Source organism: Leptonychotes weddellii, chromosome 15 (assembly GCF_054177405.1).
Source record: "Leptonychotes weddellii isolate Sample4059 chromosome 15, ASM5417740v2, whole genome shotgun sequence".
Lineage (NCBI taxonomy): Eukaryota > Metazoa > Chordata > Mammalia > Carnivora > Phocidae > Leptonychotes > Leptonychotes weddellii.
This window is the reverse complement of record NC_138383.1, coordinates 5,250,803-5,265,457: the sequence shown is the minus strand read 5'-3', so window position 1 is coordinate 5,265,457 and position 14,655 is coordinate 5,250,803. Positions and strand designations below refer to the sequence as shown.

At 40.0% G+C, this 14,655-nt stretch overlaps 1 protein-coding gene across 12 annotated transcripts in view; it reads left to right on the top strand.

The window, feature by feature from the left end:
• The window catches only part of UNK (unk zinc finger), a 32,948-nt gene that overhangs the window by 2,539 nt on the left and 15,754 nt on the right, over positions 1-14,655 (top strand). For 3 of the 12 annotated variants that reach the window (XM_081804482.1, XM_081804474.1, XM_081804473.1), the window contains exon 1: positions 2,400-2,619. The exons of 2 other annotated variants lie outside the window; for them this stretch is intronic. In XM_081804482.1, the coding sequence (XP_081660608.1) occupies positions 2,453-2,619 (167 nt within the window). In that variant the 5' untranslated portion in view covers positions 2,400-2,452. 7 more of the 12 variants (XM_081804475.1, XM_081804476.1, XM_081804479.1 and 4 more) reach the window with 5 other exon arrangements.

The window sequence follows — 14,655 nt, the reverse complement described above, 5'->3', positions numbered from 1 at the left end:
TACTTAAACATAAACTTTAAAAAAAGTTTAAAAATTGAGTGCCACTCATCATAATGGCAGACAGTCTTGGCAAACTTGGTTGAATCCACCAAAAACAAATATTGCCTTTCCATAGGCTTGCCTTCTTGCCCCACAAATAAAGTCCTAGAATTTGAGCTCTCATCTTCCTAAACCAAGAGGATTATTCATAACATAGTTTGAATGATAATTTTGTTGGTATTTTTTTCCTAAACTCATGCATAATCTTGCTTTAAGAAAAACTTTGAAATAATCCTTTTAGCTAATTGGTATAGTAGGCACTTGTGCTAGACCTGAGGAATCCAACCCTTTAGAAAATGGCTATATTAGAATTTACTCTTATTCAGCTCCAAGTATTTGATTAGCATGCAGTAAAATGATAATGTGCATGTATTAGTCCTCTTCCAATACAAGAACCACCTCACATCTTGCTAGGTAATTTGTACTTTTATTTGACAAAGACTGAATTTAATCCACCTGTTTTCAGAACAACTCCCATCTTGTATTAGAAGAGTTTTATAAAAACAGATTTAAGAATGGGAAATTTTGGAGCAATTACATTCCCAAATGTGTCTACAAATTTAGCTAACTTCGGGTTTTTTAGTGTATAGCAATTATATTATTAAAAGTCTATAGTTGAAAGGTCACCAAAAAAAAAAAAACCTGCCTTCCAAAATATCCAGGTTTCTGCCTTATTATTTAGACCCTATAAGAGGATGTAAGCCTTAAAGACAGTAGATAATTTTTGGATTCTTTCACTTGCAGTTGATTCTCAGGCCTCTTAATGCCCTTGGGGTAAAGGAAAATGAAATTCTAGTTTAGTGAAGGTTTTTTGGAGTTTCACTGGCCACTGGGTGGTTTCTTTTTTTTTTTTTTTTTTAAAGATTTTATTTATTTATTTGACAGAGAGAGACACAGCGAAAGAGGGAATACAAGCAGGGGGAATGGGAGAGGGAGAAGCAGGCTTCCCGCGGAGCAGGGAGCCCGATGCGGGGCTCGATCCCAGGACCCTGGGATCATGACCTGAGCTGAAGGCAGACGCTTAACGACTGAGCCACCCAGGCGCCCCACTGGGTGGTTTCTTATAGGTAGAGGATAAATGCTTTATAGCCTCATCTAGCTAAGTGTTATTATTTTTTTTTTAACTTAGGACTGTTCCCTGGGCATCTTTAAACAGGGACAATGTAGCACTACTTCCATAGATAACTATTTTGAGGCAAATTTGTTAATTTATACATTGTATATATGTCATGAACTTTACTTGATTGCATCTGACTGTGTTTTGGAAAATCCAGGAAATGAAAATGTATTTAAATCATTATTGCAAGTTGCAGTAAAATTGTAAATACATTACTAGAGTACAGCTTGTTGCACAACAGAAGTCACTGGAAGTGTTGCTAGGCAATGTCAGCAAGCATGAGTTAAATTACCAATAAATATTTCTGGATCTTGTTTACTTGTTTATCAAGTAGAACTAATTTCTTACCGGACAAAAATTAAGAGCTCATTGTGGTCTTCACTCAAGCCCACAAAACTCCCATTCATAATTAAGTGCCCATGGAAGGGTAGAACCAAGTGTAGCACCTAGTTGATATTTGCTATGAAAGTAATGATTAAAATGAAGATTTGCTTAATGGTTAAGTTTTTTTGTTTTAATCCAGCTATGTTAGATACTAAAGAAGGCTTCCCCACAATCCATTTGCATCTGCTTTGACTGGTGGTTTCTATCAACCTACAAAGACTGACTTATTGGTGAGGGCAGCTGGACAACTCTGAGAGCAACTTAGAGAAATCCATCTTGGGCACACTCTATAAAGGAGCTCCTTCTCTGGAAATAGCACCCCAGATAAGTGCACAAAAGCAAGACACCCTCGTGGACCTACTTCCTCCCGCTTTCAACACCCTGATGCCTGAAGGTGAGGTCTCCTTCCTGTGTGTCTTAGAAGCCATGAGCTCACTTAGGTAATGAGAGCCCTGCAGCAGCCTGAGCATCACACATCTGCAGGCTTTCCTGCCAGACCTTTGCCTAAAGGTTATTTTTCTCATTAGGAGAGGCTCTAGGTGTCACAAGAATGATAAAAGTAAGGTTGCATTTAAAGCTACATTACTTTAAATACTGGACTGGTGTAGGGATTATTTTCCCAAACGGGGCAGTATTTACTTAATGATTAAGTTTTTCGTTTTGTTGTTGTTGTTTTTTTTAATCCAGCTATGCTTGATACTAAAGGAGGTTTTCCCACATTTGCATCTTCTGTGTTTTGAAATTGCAACTATGGACAGTTATGGCTAATCCTAGTAGATTGTCTTCCCTTCTTTTAACATCTTGGATGAATTTGGGGCACACTAATGTGTTAAGTGAAGATGGATGTTGAATGTAAGTTTCTCTGCCATTCTTAGCCAATATATAAAAATTACATTAGTGTAATTGCTAAAAATGCCAAGAATTTGGGTTCAGTATCCTTCTGGACAATGTAGCTTTCTTGTTTTCTTACCATATAGATACTGTGTAGATTCACACCAGCCAGCCATCTTAAAATACTGCATGGGCCACAGAGATATCTGCGGAGAAAGTATGGGTAAAATCAGTGCATATGATAATAGGTATGGGGTTTATTTTTGGGGTGATGGAAATGTTCTGGAATTAGATAGTGGCAGTAATTCTCCAACATGGTGAATATACTAAGAACCACTGAGACGTACACTTTAAAATGGTGAAATTTTTGTGTTGTATAAATTACATCTCAATTACTTTTTTAAAAAGGATTTTAAAAAAAATCAGTGCATTAAGAGTCTGTCAGGCTCATATGGCCTATCAGGGCTTGGCAGCATCATTTGGTATGGAAAAGCCTATAGTTTGTGAAAAGCTCCTTGGTGCCCCTTTTCCAGCCTTCTCAATGGCTTAGTCCCTGTGTATCCATTCTAGGTGAATGCCCTCATGTTCTAGGTCTGTGGAGATGCTTTTGAGATAAGAAGTGAATACTCAGCAAGTTTGAGACTCCTAGTCGTTGGTAGTTGTACTTCAAATTGTCTCTGAATTGACAGCCATTATAAGGAACAAGCACATTTCCCCAGTGCCTTTGTAAAGATGAATTGAGCTTCCTAGGGTGGGTGGGAGATAGAAAGTTGCTGTTCTTGCCGAAATGTAATGAATTCCATTCTCAGGTATTTTATGGTTTTAATGTTCACTTGACATTTCTTTAAGGACAGGCCACATATTGTAGGCATTTTAAATTATAACAATCGCTATAATATTTTAGTTCTAATAGTCACAAATTTTTTTATTATTTCTCTATACAATCCCTCAACTTTCACCCCTTTTTTCTTTGCCAGTTTGTAGAATTTGACAGCAGTATCAAGAGCTGATGAGGAAGAGAAGATGGAAAGGAGTCTAGCGACTTAAAAATCTCATAGCGTTCTCTGTGAGGTGACCTTTTTCCTGTTGGGGGCTCAACTTATTTAGGAGATAAAGAAGATACTCAGGCCTGTGATAGTATCATCATGTCATATCTGAGCTTATTGAAATGTTGCATCCCTTTCCTTATTCTTTATATCACAGTTTACTTTTTGTGTTCCTAAGTCGACTCATTTGTTTCCTACTAGTATTTGAAACATCATGTGGCCACCATAAGTCCTAACAAATTAACTTCTGATGAGGAGGGGAAAGGCCCACGTGCCCACCTTCCTGTGAAATTTGGGCATTGTCACGAAACTACCCCCATTGAGGAGACGTAGTTATGCTTAGGAAAGAAGAGGTTGAGAAAAACTTTTGGCTTGGTGTTTTATGACTTAAAAGTTTCAAATAGTAGTTTTTATATGTAAGTTTCTATTAATATTGGTGAGAACATTACTGTGTCTTTTTGATGAAACTTTCACTGCTTAGAGGTGCCAAGTATTTGGTAGCCCATCACATTAGGATTTGTGTAAATCAGTCTTTCCAAATATAACATAAATTAGAAGCCCGTACTTGTATTTTCTATTTAAAAGAAAAAACCCAAAACTTAAATTTTATAATTGAACTAAGAGTACTTTATAATGAATACATAAAATGAATATTAAATTTTTAGTAGAGCATGTTAAAGGTAACATTTTTGTTTTTTATTTTTAGTAACTTACTTTGTGGTTATTGTGATTATGGCCTGTTAAAAAAACTCCCTGACATATTTTGAACAGCTTCTAGAGAGTCATTTATGTTTATCTGCAATTACTCTTGTTTTTCTTTTTAGCTCAATTAAGAAAAACATAGTTAGCAGTCAGCGCAATGTGTACGAGTACTGGCTCTAGGGCCAGACGGATTGGGTTTGGAGCCCAGCTCTGCCACTTACTAGCTGTGGGACCTTAGGCAAGTGACTTTCCTCTTTCTATGTCAGTTTCCTGAGGATACCAATGGTACCTATTCCGTGGAGTTGTTACGAGGTCTAAGTGAGTTAATATATGTAAAGTGCTTAAAATAGCACATGGCATTTAGCACAGTGTAAGTATCATCTTACCAATATTTGAACAGTGCCCAAGTTAACTGCTTTCAGTTTCATTGCTACCTCCTTCAACAGCCTTAACCAAATGCTTCTTTAGCTACATCTACCCTAAAGTGGAATCGGCAGTTCCTAGGGCACATGTGGGTCAGTGTTGTCTGCAGAGAGCATATTCCTCTCCTCCATACCCAAATTTTACTTCAGTTGCCATTCTTCCAGTAGCCTCTATCACGCTACCTGTATCTTACATGATGGATTTGTGTTCTAAACAACAGATCTGCTCTTACAGGGCCAAAGACTTTGTTTTACAGAAAACAGGGTACAAAATAACACATCAGTTCAAACGTATATATTCGAACATTCATCAAATTGGGGTTTTTTTCAAGCCAGGAAAACTGAATCGAGTCAAGGTGTTACTTAGGGAGGAATGAAGCAGGGTTTTCAGTACTCCTCACATACATTCTCCACAATCAGTGATGTGAGTGAACCTTCCCTGAATTTTCTCTCCTCAGTTTTACCAGTTCCAAAAACTTTGGGTCAAGGGCGCAGTCCTAGAAAGAAGGAAGCAGGGACATGTAGGATTAGCTGCCAACATCATATTGTTCATGGCTCTTGTTAGTTCTCTGGCCCAGGAGGGCTCACAGGTGTCAGACCTTTTCCAGTGAAGAGTGGGCTGCAGTCATTTACCCATGAGTGGTTCCCCCACCTGAAAGCGTTTGCTTTCATAAGTACCTGTAGCACTTACACTGTGGGTTCCTGTGTATGTTTCTGTGGGTTAGGATAGTTGTATTATATCCAGGAGGTTCACACTGGCTCTAAGGTCCTACTATATGTACTCTGGCTAAAAGTCAGTTATAGAATCAAAGCCTACCTTAAATGTTCAGACACACTCAGAGATTCATTAGACGCTTACTTTATCTGCCTGAATAACACTATCTGAGCTTGCTTTTCTGCCAGAGAGAATGTTTTAAACCAGGATCACTTGAGATTTGGAAACCAAATCTCTATAGCCGTATAGTGCTTTTTTGGAATTGTCCAAATATTTGCCAATCAAATTTTAGCTTTATTTAGTCTTGTTTTTTAAAAGCCATTTGCTATGAATAAAATTTATGAAAGAGAGGGGGCGCTTGAGTGGCTCAGTTGGTTGAGCTTCTGACTCTTGGTTTCGACTAAGGTCATGATCTCAGGGTCGTGAGATCAAGCCCTTGCATCAGGCTCTATGCTCAGCATGGAGTCTGCTTGAGATTCTCTCTCTCCCTCTCCCTCTTTTTCTTTCTTTCTCAAATAAATGAAATCTTAAAAAGCCATTTTCTGGCAACTCCCACTGATGTGGTTATTGTTACATAGTTGTATGGTTTCTGGGCTTTGTTTGGTGTCAAAACAGAATGTATATGTATATCTTTATAAACAGTCTAGAACTAATAATAATTTATCTTAAGCTCTTCAAAGATTGGGAAAGATTTGCAACAAATTGTAAGAAATACATTTATATATATGATTGTGTATGTGTATGTATTTGGATAAATAATTTAGGATTCTTAATCTACTGTTTATCAGCTCTTATAATATCTTCCTTGGACTTAAAAAATCTTTTATTCTCAAACTTAAAAATGAAGAATTTTGATAAGCCATGATCTATGATTTCTGTGACTAAATTTTTTTGGGGAGTTATGTATGGGTAGGTTAATATGAATATGGAAAGCAGATTACAGATAAGTATCATTTGAGTCTTTGCATACTACAGTGTGATATTTGACAGTGACTCCAGAGGTTTTTTTTTTTTTCCCCCTCTTTGTTAGTTGCAGAATCCTATCAATTTCTGGTGAGATTTCAATAAAGAATATTGAACAACAGGGGTGCCTGGCTGGCTTAGTTGGTAGAGCATGTGACTCTTGATCTCGGGATCCTGAGTTCAAGCCCCACATTGGGTATAGAGCTTACTTAAAAAAAAATACTGAAGAACAAGACCATTTTTTTGCATTTTAAGATTCTGTTTCCATGGTAAAACTTGTACATTGCTTGAAAAAGATGAAATTTAGTTTTTATGAGACTAGCTGTAATAAAGATGAGTATTTGTGGCTTATTAGAGATGCGGGCACATCACATTTCCCATGTGAGCCTTGTGAAAAGTGCTATGACTGGCCAGGAGAGCAGCAGGCTCCCCAGGAGCAGGTGCTTCCTCATGGCCCTTCAGTGTCATGACCTCCAGGTTGGGGGGAAAGGGGGTATCTGGGGTTTCTTCAGTTGGCTCAGTCTCTTGCCTGTTGTCCGCTTTTTGCTGGGCTCACATTTTGCTGTTCATTGTGTGTACTGGGATTCGTCGCGTCTTCAACAAGTCTGGTGTTGCAGCACCATCTCCTGTTGCTTCTCCAGAGGCCGTCACTGTGTTGCTTATTTGCCTTTTTACTCAAATCTAATCACTCTGCATATGTGTCCAAATCAGGTTCTACAAATCACAAACCAGATGACATTCTAATAGTTACTTACTTTACGAAAATATTTACCACAGTTCACTTTTTTTTTAAGTTTTTTTTTTTTTAATTTTATTTATTTGACAGAGAGACACAGCGAGAGAGGGAACACAAGCAGGGGGAGTGGGAGAGGGAGAAGCAGGCTTCCCGCGGAGCAGGGAGCCCAATGCGGGGCTCGATCCCAGGACCCCGGGATCATGACCTGAGCCGAAGGCAGACGCCCAACGACTGAGCCACCCAGGCACCCCCCAGTTCACTTTTAACTTAAAGGAGCTCTTTTGGCAACATCTTTCTTTTTTTTTTTTTTAAAGATTTTATTTATTTATTCATGAGAGACAGAGAGAGAGAGAAGCAGAGGGAGAAGCAGGTTCTCAAGGAGCAGGGAGCCCGATGCGGGACTCGATCCCAGGACCCTGGGATCATGACCTGAGCCGAAGGCAGACGCTTAACCGTCTGAGCCACCCAGGCGCCCGCAACATCTTTCATTTAATTTTGGATCAGGATAGATTCCCTGTCAAGCTGTCATTAATATTGTGGATTTCTTTCCCAACAAAAAGGTTTTTTTAATTCTAAAAGTTATTAATCACAATTCAGTAAAGAAAAGTCAAGATAACCTCTAAAATCAATAATAGTGAATGTATTTTCCTTTCTAGGTTTTTTTTTCCCCCCCCCAATTATAGTCTGGGGACATAATTCCGTAATTTTTCTTGATAAATCTTTGGATTGTACCCAGTTTTTGCCAAATAGTCATCATAATACCCCTTAGTTTTTGGAGGAAACAGAAAAAGGAATTTAATACATTTCTAGTGATCTCCACACATTCCCAGGAATTAACAGAACAAGTCTGGTTGCTTTTCTAGTCTGCATGTGAGTCTGATCTCAAAATTAGTGTTCGGGGTGAGGAGCAAAGCTGGGCAGACATTGTGGGGAAGGTAGCTAGAGAAGTTACTGGTTTATTAATTGCCAGGAGAAGCACCTAAATCAGAGATTGGAATTGCTTCTGTTTTGCTGGGTTAGTATATAGCTGCTATGGACCAGGCTTGTACCACTTGTGAAGCTCTGTGCCTTTGCTTTTTCTTGTACAAACCTATCTTGAATACCTGCTGTGAGCCAGCTCTTGCAGAGGTAGAGAAATGATAGACATGGCTACATACAAAGGAGTTGAAATCGACTGTGGTAGGGGCTCTCTGGGCTGTATTCATACCTTGGTAGTGGAAACGTGGAAGGAGGGTGATTAACTCCAGTGGGCTGTGCCGGGGAACCCTCATGTGGAGAAGAAGCCAAAAGGGTGATCCAGACACCGGGAGCAGTATCGTCGAAAGTGTAGAGATGTGAAGGGGGAGGGTTGTGGTGTGTTGGGGAATACCAACTCTTCAGAGCAGAGGTCGGCAAACTACAGCTTGTAATGCCAGATGCAGCCTGCCACCTGCCCTCGTATGGCCTGTGAGCTAAGAATGGCTTTTACATTTTTAACGGTTGAAAAAGAATCGATAATATTTCATGACACATGAAAATTGTATGAAATTCACATTTCAGAATCTGTAAATAAAGCTTTGATGGAACCCTCCCCCATTGGTTTACATATTGTCTAGCTGTTTTTGCACTATAACTGCAAGATTCCATATCGTGACAGAGACGGTACATGGCACTCCCCTTGCTTGGTATTGCTGTTCAGCGTACACATGGCGAGGACACCATTACAACTTGACAGTGTTTCCAGTCCATGTGTATCGGCACACCACAATGTTTTATTTATTCCTTATTACCAGTGCCCGCCAATCATGTCAGGACAGGTGAGGAAGAGAAAAATGGACTTGGAATATCATGTTTTAGGGCACGATGGAGTGTGAATTCTTTTGTTATCAAATTAGGTAGCAAAGCTATCTTTAATTTTTTTTTTTTAAGATTTTATTTATTTGAGAGAATGAGAGACAGAGAGCACGAGAGGGAAGAGGGTCAGAGGGAGAAGCAGACCCCCCGCTGAGCAGGGAGCCCGATGTGGGACTCGATCCCGGGACTCCAGGATCATGACCTGAGCCGAAGGCAGTCGCTTAACCAACTGAGCCACCCAGGTGCCCCCAAAGCTATCTTTAGTAAGAGCTGTGCTGTGAGAAGACCCATCAACATTACCAGACTAAAGAGTTGTTACGATAGGCCCAACGCACAGGAAGGAAATGGTTGGAAAAATTAGAAATCTTTTTTTTTTTAAGATTTATTTGTTTATTTGACAGAGACACAGTGAGAGAGGCAACACAAGCAGGGGGAGTGGGAGAGGGAGAAGCAGGCTTCCCGCAGAGCAGGGAGCCCGGTGTGGGGCTCGAACCCAGGACCCTGGGATCGTGACCTGAGCCGAAGGCAGACGCTTAACTCACTGAGCTACCCAGGCGCCCTGGAAAAATTAGAAATCTTAAAGGGACTGTTTTATCACAGCAGAATTTCTTCACAATAAGGAAAATGAGGCTATGACTGGAGTTAAGTTTCTCCAGTGGCTCATTGATTAGCTGAGCAAGGAAAGCCATTTACTGATACTGACGATAGTGAATGAATTATATTGTGTGTGATTGCAGCAGCTGAAGAAATGTGTCCTGAGCAGACTTGTTTAAAAGTGTTAGCCTTTCGTCAAGAACAGCTTCTCAAAGTGTGGAAGTCCTTGGGAGGAATAGCAGTAGTCAAAATACCAGGCAAATTATTTCATGTAGGTTTCCCTTGGGCTCTTGATGAGTCAACAGATGCCACTGTTACTGTTTAGTTGGTTTCTTCATGGAGTCAGTGCCTCATTTGAAGTGACTGAAGAATTGGCATCAATGAATAGTCTACTTAAAATAATGACAGCTGAGAATATTTTCAAAAAAGTTAAGGAAAAACTCAGTACAACCTGACGTATGATCTGCTAATACCTGTTAACAGCTGATGATGGTAAGAATGTGTGGAGCAGAAAAAGATTTAACTGGACAAATTTACAAAGCTTATGAAAATGTAAGGTGTTTAAAGTCTGTGGTTATTCATTGTATTATTCATCAGCAGGTACTTTGCAGAAAAATTTTTGAATCCATCATGTCATTGAACTGTTAGAATCAGCAACGAACTTTACTCCCTCATGTGGACTTCACCATGAGAATCAATTCCATTAATTTTTGTTAGAGAAGCTGAATATTCTGGCATGCCCTACTACACAATAGTTTGATGGCTTAGCAGTGGTAAAGTTTTCTTGTAATTTTCTGAGTTCAGGGCTGATGTTGAAATTTTTCTGAATGAGAAGAATCATTCTCAACCACTATTCTTGAATGCTGAATAGCTTTGGAAATTGGCTTTTCCTGCAGACTTGATAAGGTTTCTTAAAGACTTCAGCCTAAAATTACAAGACAGCTTCTTTGCAAACCTTAAATTGTAGTAAAGTTATTTTGACAACGAATGTTTGAATCATAAGTCGTGTCAAACTACTTTCTTTTTTTTTTTAAGATTTTATTTATTTGATAGAGCGGGAGAGCACAAGCAGGGGGAACAGTAGAGGGAGAGGGAGAAGCAGGCTCCCTGCTTCCTGAGCCGAAGGCAGGCGCTTAACCATCTGAGCCACCCAGGCGCCCCATGTGTCAAACTACTTTTTACACTTCCTGTGTCCTGTCAAAAGTTAAAACGGGGAGACGAACCATGAGAGACTATGGACCCTGAGAAACAAACTGAGGGTTCTAGAGGGGAGGGGGGTGGGGGGGTGGGTTAGCCTGGTGATGGATATTAAAGAGGGCACGTGTTGAATGGTGCACTGGATGTTACACACAAACAATGAATCATGGAACACTGAATCAAAAACAAATGATGTCTGGTGATCAACATAATAAAATTTTTTAAAAAAGTTAAAACAAAGGCAAGACTCCATTCCTACACAAAGTTACTGTGGATATGATTTCTAAACACAAACTACAGTTCTAGCAGTGATTTTGCTGCTTGATGTGAATGCAAAAGAAATTTCCTTATTTCAAAATCCATTTACCTGTGCAACTAAGGAGTTTACACCAAACTGTCAATTGGAAGCGATTAAAAGGCAACTATCAAGACTAATAGAATTCTGTAGATGTCTTCTAAGAGAAGAATGTGCTCAATTAAAATCATGCTTGTGGAATGATAAGAGCATTTGGCAGTACCTATCATTTTCAAAGATGTGAAAGACATTTTCAAAGATGAAATCTGTAAAATCTGATTATAGAATCTGCATTAACAGATGAACATTTGTAATCAATTTGATGAAAGGGACCTTAACTTTACAAATGTTATCCCATCCCCCCAAATCTGATCTTATTAGTAGAACCTCTACAAAAATTGTAGCCAATTACTAGATTTTGAATTTTTTTTTTTTAAAGATTTTATTTATTTATTTGAGAGAGAGAGAATGAGAGAGAGCACATGAGAGGGGGGAGGGTCAGAGGGAGAAGCAGACTCCCTGCTGAGCAGGGAGCCCGATGCGGGACTCGATCCTGGGACTCCAGGATCATGACCTGAGCCGAAGGCAGTCGCTTAACCAACTGAGCCACCCAGGCGCCCACTAGATTTTGAATTTCATCAATTAAAAAAATGTGGAAGTTTGTTTTGTTCCGTAAGTACATATTATTCTCAATTTGGCCTCTTGGCCCTCAAAGTCTAAAATACTAACTGGTCCTTTACAGGAAAAGTTTGCTAACCCTGCTCGAGAGTCTGGTTTGTTGTTGGGGAAGTGGCAGCAGGGCAGGTAGAGTCAGAGTGAGGTCATGTGACCCTATTCTAGAAGCCGTGGGGGACTAGATACAGATTAGAATACCAGCTCCTTTCTCCCCATTGCCTCTAAACTTACATAGTTTTTCTGTTCGCTCTGATACTTTTCTGTTCATTCAGTTTGTTTAAATTCTCTTCACACTTCTCCCTGGAAGAGAGTGAAACACCCAAACTGATAAACCTATTAAGTGAGACAACTTGGAATAGGATTTAAAGTTTAGCTGGAAATTGAACTGGTAGCAGTTTAGAACTTGATTTAACACCTCCTTCAGGGTGATGTAACTTACTGAATTTATTGTTAATCCCTTAAATGCTATCACTGGTAGTGGGGCAAGTGATTGACTTTAGATTTCCAATAGCCTGCTTTTTGCTGTTACTTAGAGTTTTGGAAAATAAAAATAATCCAATAAATGTTGAAAGTATCATTTGATTTTTTTTTTAAATGTGGTTGCATATACTTGATTTTAAAAGTTTTTAGGGAAAAGTATTAATAGTTGTGTAAAGCGGTTTAGCAATATGATAGGTACATTATGATTATATCTGTGTAAAAATACCAAGAGAAAATTTACCAAAACGCTAACATTAGTGATGGGATTAAGGGCGATTTTCTCCATTTTCCAAAATTTTTGTAAGTGGGCGTGTGGCTTTCATAATAATCTTTTACATTTACAAATAAACCATTGCTAGGATAATTAATGTGATGTCCTGAAAAGGAGCGAAAGGTAGCTTTGATTGAAGCTCAGCCGTGGGGCAGACATGAAGGCACTGCTTAGTAAAGATGAAGCTCTGAGCAATCGAGTATCCATCCCTTCTTCCTGTTGAAGGCATGGCTTTCTGTGACAGAGCTCTTACTTGCCCAGGGCCTGTGTGGTTTCTGGACTGATTTTGGCCATAGTAGCTCACCAAGGCCTTGCAGTTTGAAACTATTCTATGTTACTGGCTTTTATTCTTGAGTGCAGGTATTCCTGGGAGATGGGAGTATGAAGCACTTAGTTGTGTGGCCCTTGTGCCTTCCCCAGAGTTTGGGGCGGGGGGGAGTGAGTAGCTGGTGTGTTTTCCCTCCTGTTGAATTAAAGAGTGAATTTCAACCTATTTAGTTTCTTAGATCTTGAACTTTCAAAGCCTTAAGATGAAAGAGATGGATTGGAGCTTAACAGTGACAGTTGTGCATGTCCACTGAAAATTTGTTGAATTTCAATCCATGAAAATAGAAAGTGATTTCTAAGTGGTTTTGTCCTTGCCTTCTGGGTACTGTATTGCCTGTTAGCAGAGGGTCAAGTGGGAGAGGGAGAATGGGAAATTCTGAACAAACATTCTGGTTCCTAGGTAGCAGATGGTACAGTTCCATTCATGATTTTAGCAAAAAGTTAGAAATTTATCTCCTCTGATTGCAGTTGGTTAAAAATGGGCTCTCTGCCTGTGTAAATTTGGTCACTCAGCCCCTTCTCTCATGAGGGGCTTTTCTGCAGGACACTCTGCCCTATCTGCTGAGTTATAGGTTTCCTGCTGTGTGGTACTTTCCACAAGGGAATAGGGATTAGGCTTTCACCTCTCAATGCTCTGCCTGCTGGCGGCATCATAAAGCTGTCGGTATTGCTTTGTGGGCTCTGCCCTACTGTGACTTCATTTCTTGTATTCATTCAGCAAACTGTATTCAGTTCTTACTTGCTGTCAAGGATTTTATAATCTAGTAGTAGAGAAAAATGTACAGATTATTAATATGCATTGCAGGATAAAGGCTATAAAAATGTCTAGAGAACATGCTGGCAAAACTTAGAGATTATAACTTTTAACTAGGAACAAGGGCAGAAAGGGGAGGATAGGTGGAAGTCAAGGAAGGCAACATGGAGGTGGTGGCATCAGATTTATTACCATTGAATTCAGCCTTGAAAGATTTCTACAGGTAAGGAAGCGGACATAAAGAAGAGTTAAAGATCTATTTGCAAGTCACCAAGGACTCCAGTTTTAGCAACTGGAATGGAGAGGAATCAAGGGAATTAAGGCTGGAAAAAAGTATTGGGCCAGATGTTTAGGGCCTGGAATGCCAGGCTAAATGGTTGGTGCTTATCTGGAGCTACTGGGGGAAGCTAAAGACTTCTAAGAAAGTGAGAATTAAATTTGGGCTCTAGGAAGAATAAACAAGTGCTGTGTGGTATAAATTGGACAAGGGAGAGACTGGAAGCAAAGTACCAAGTCCCTGACCTACGACTTAAAGTGAGATAATTTGTTGCCTGGTGTCTGTCTTTCTCTGTGGCATCCCTGCCAGCCAGAGCCCTTGTGGAGCCCCGGTATTTGCGTGTGGCACCGTGGACATGGCTGCCCCAAGCAAGCAGGCTTGCTGAGATGCTCCTCCAAGAGGACAGACTATGCCTGAAGTCAGGGTGACTTCCCCTGGCTGCCTCCTGGTTTTTTTACTGAGGCACTGATACCAAGCAGACAGGCACCACTCAGAGTTGGCAGATTTAACAAATAAAAATATAGGATACCAGTTAGATTGGAATTTCAAATAATGGATACATTTTTATCAGTATGCCCCATGAAATACTTGGTTTATCTGAAATTCCGATTTAACTGGGTGTCCCATGTTTAATCTGACAATCCTAACCACTCTTCACTCTTCTGCTCCTGGCCCTGGATTCTGCTTCCTCCTCTCCCATTTTCCACCTCTTACCTCCTGAGTTAGTCTCCTGGTGGGTCCAGAGTCAGATGGAGTATGTGCTGCCCAGGAGGGATCTGCCTAGTAGTTTGGAGGATGGGTGTCCCATCTCAGTGCCAGGGTTTGGGACATGTGTGCAGCACGAGGTACAGCTTTCTGTCCAACCAGACAGAAAGAAAGACCTTAAAAAAAAAAAAAAGAAAGAAAGAAAGACCTTGTGTTCCAGTGCCAAAAGGGACAGGAGAACATCAGGCCCTAGGGAGACTTCTAGGTTTCTGCCTGGTGTCTCCAAATGTAC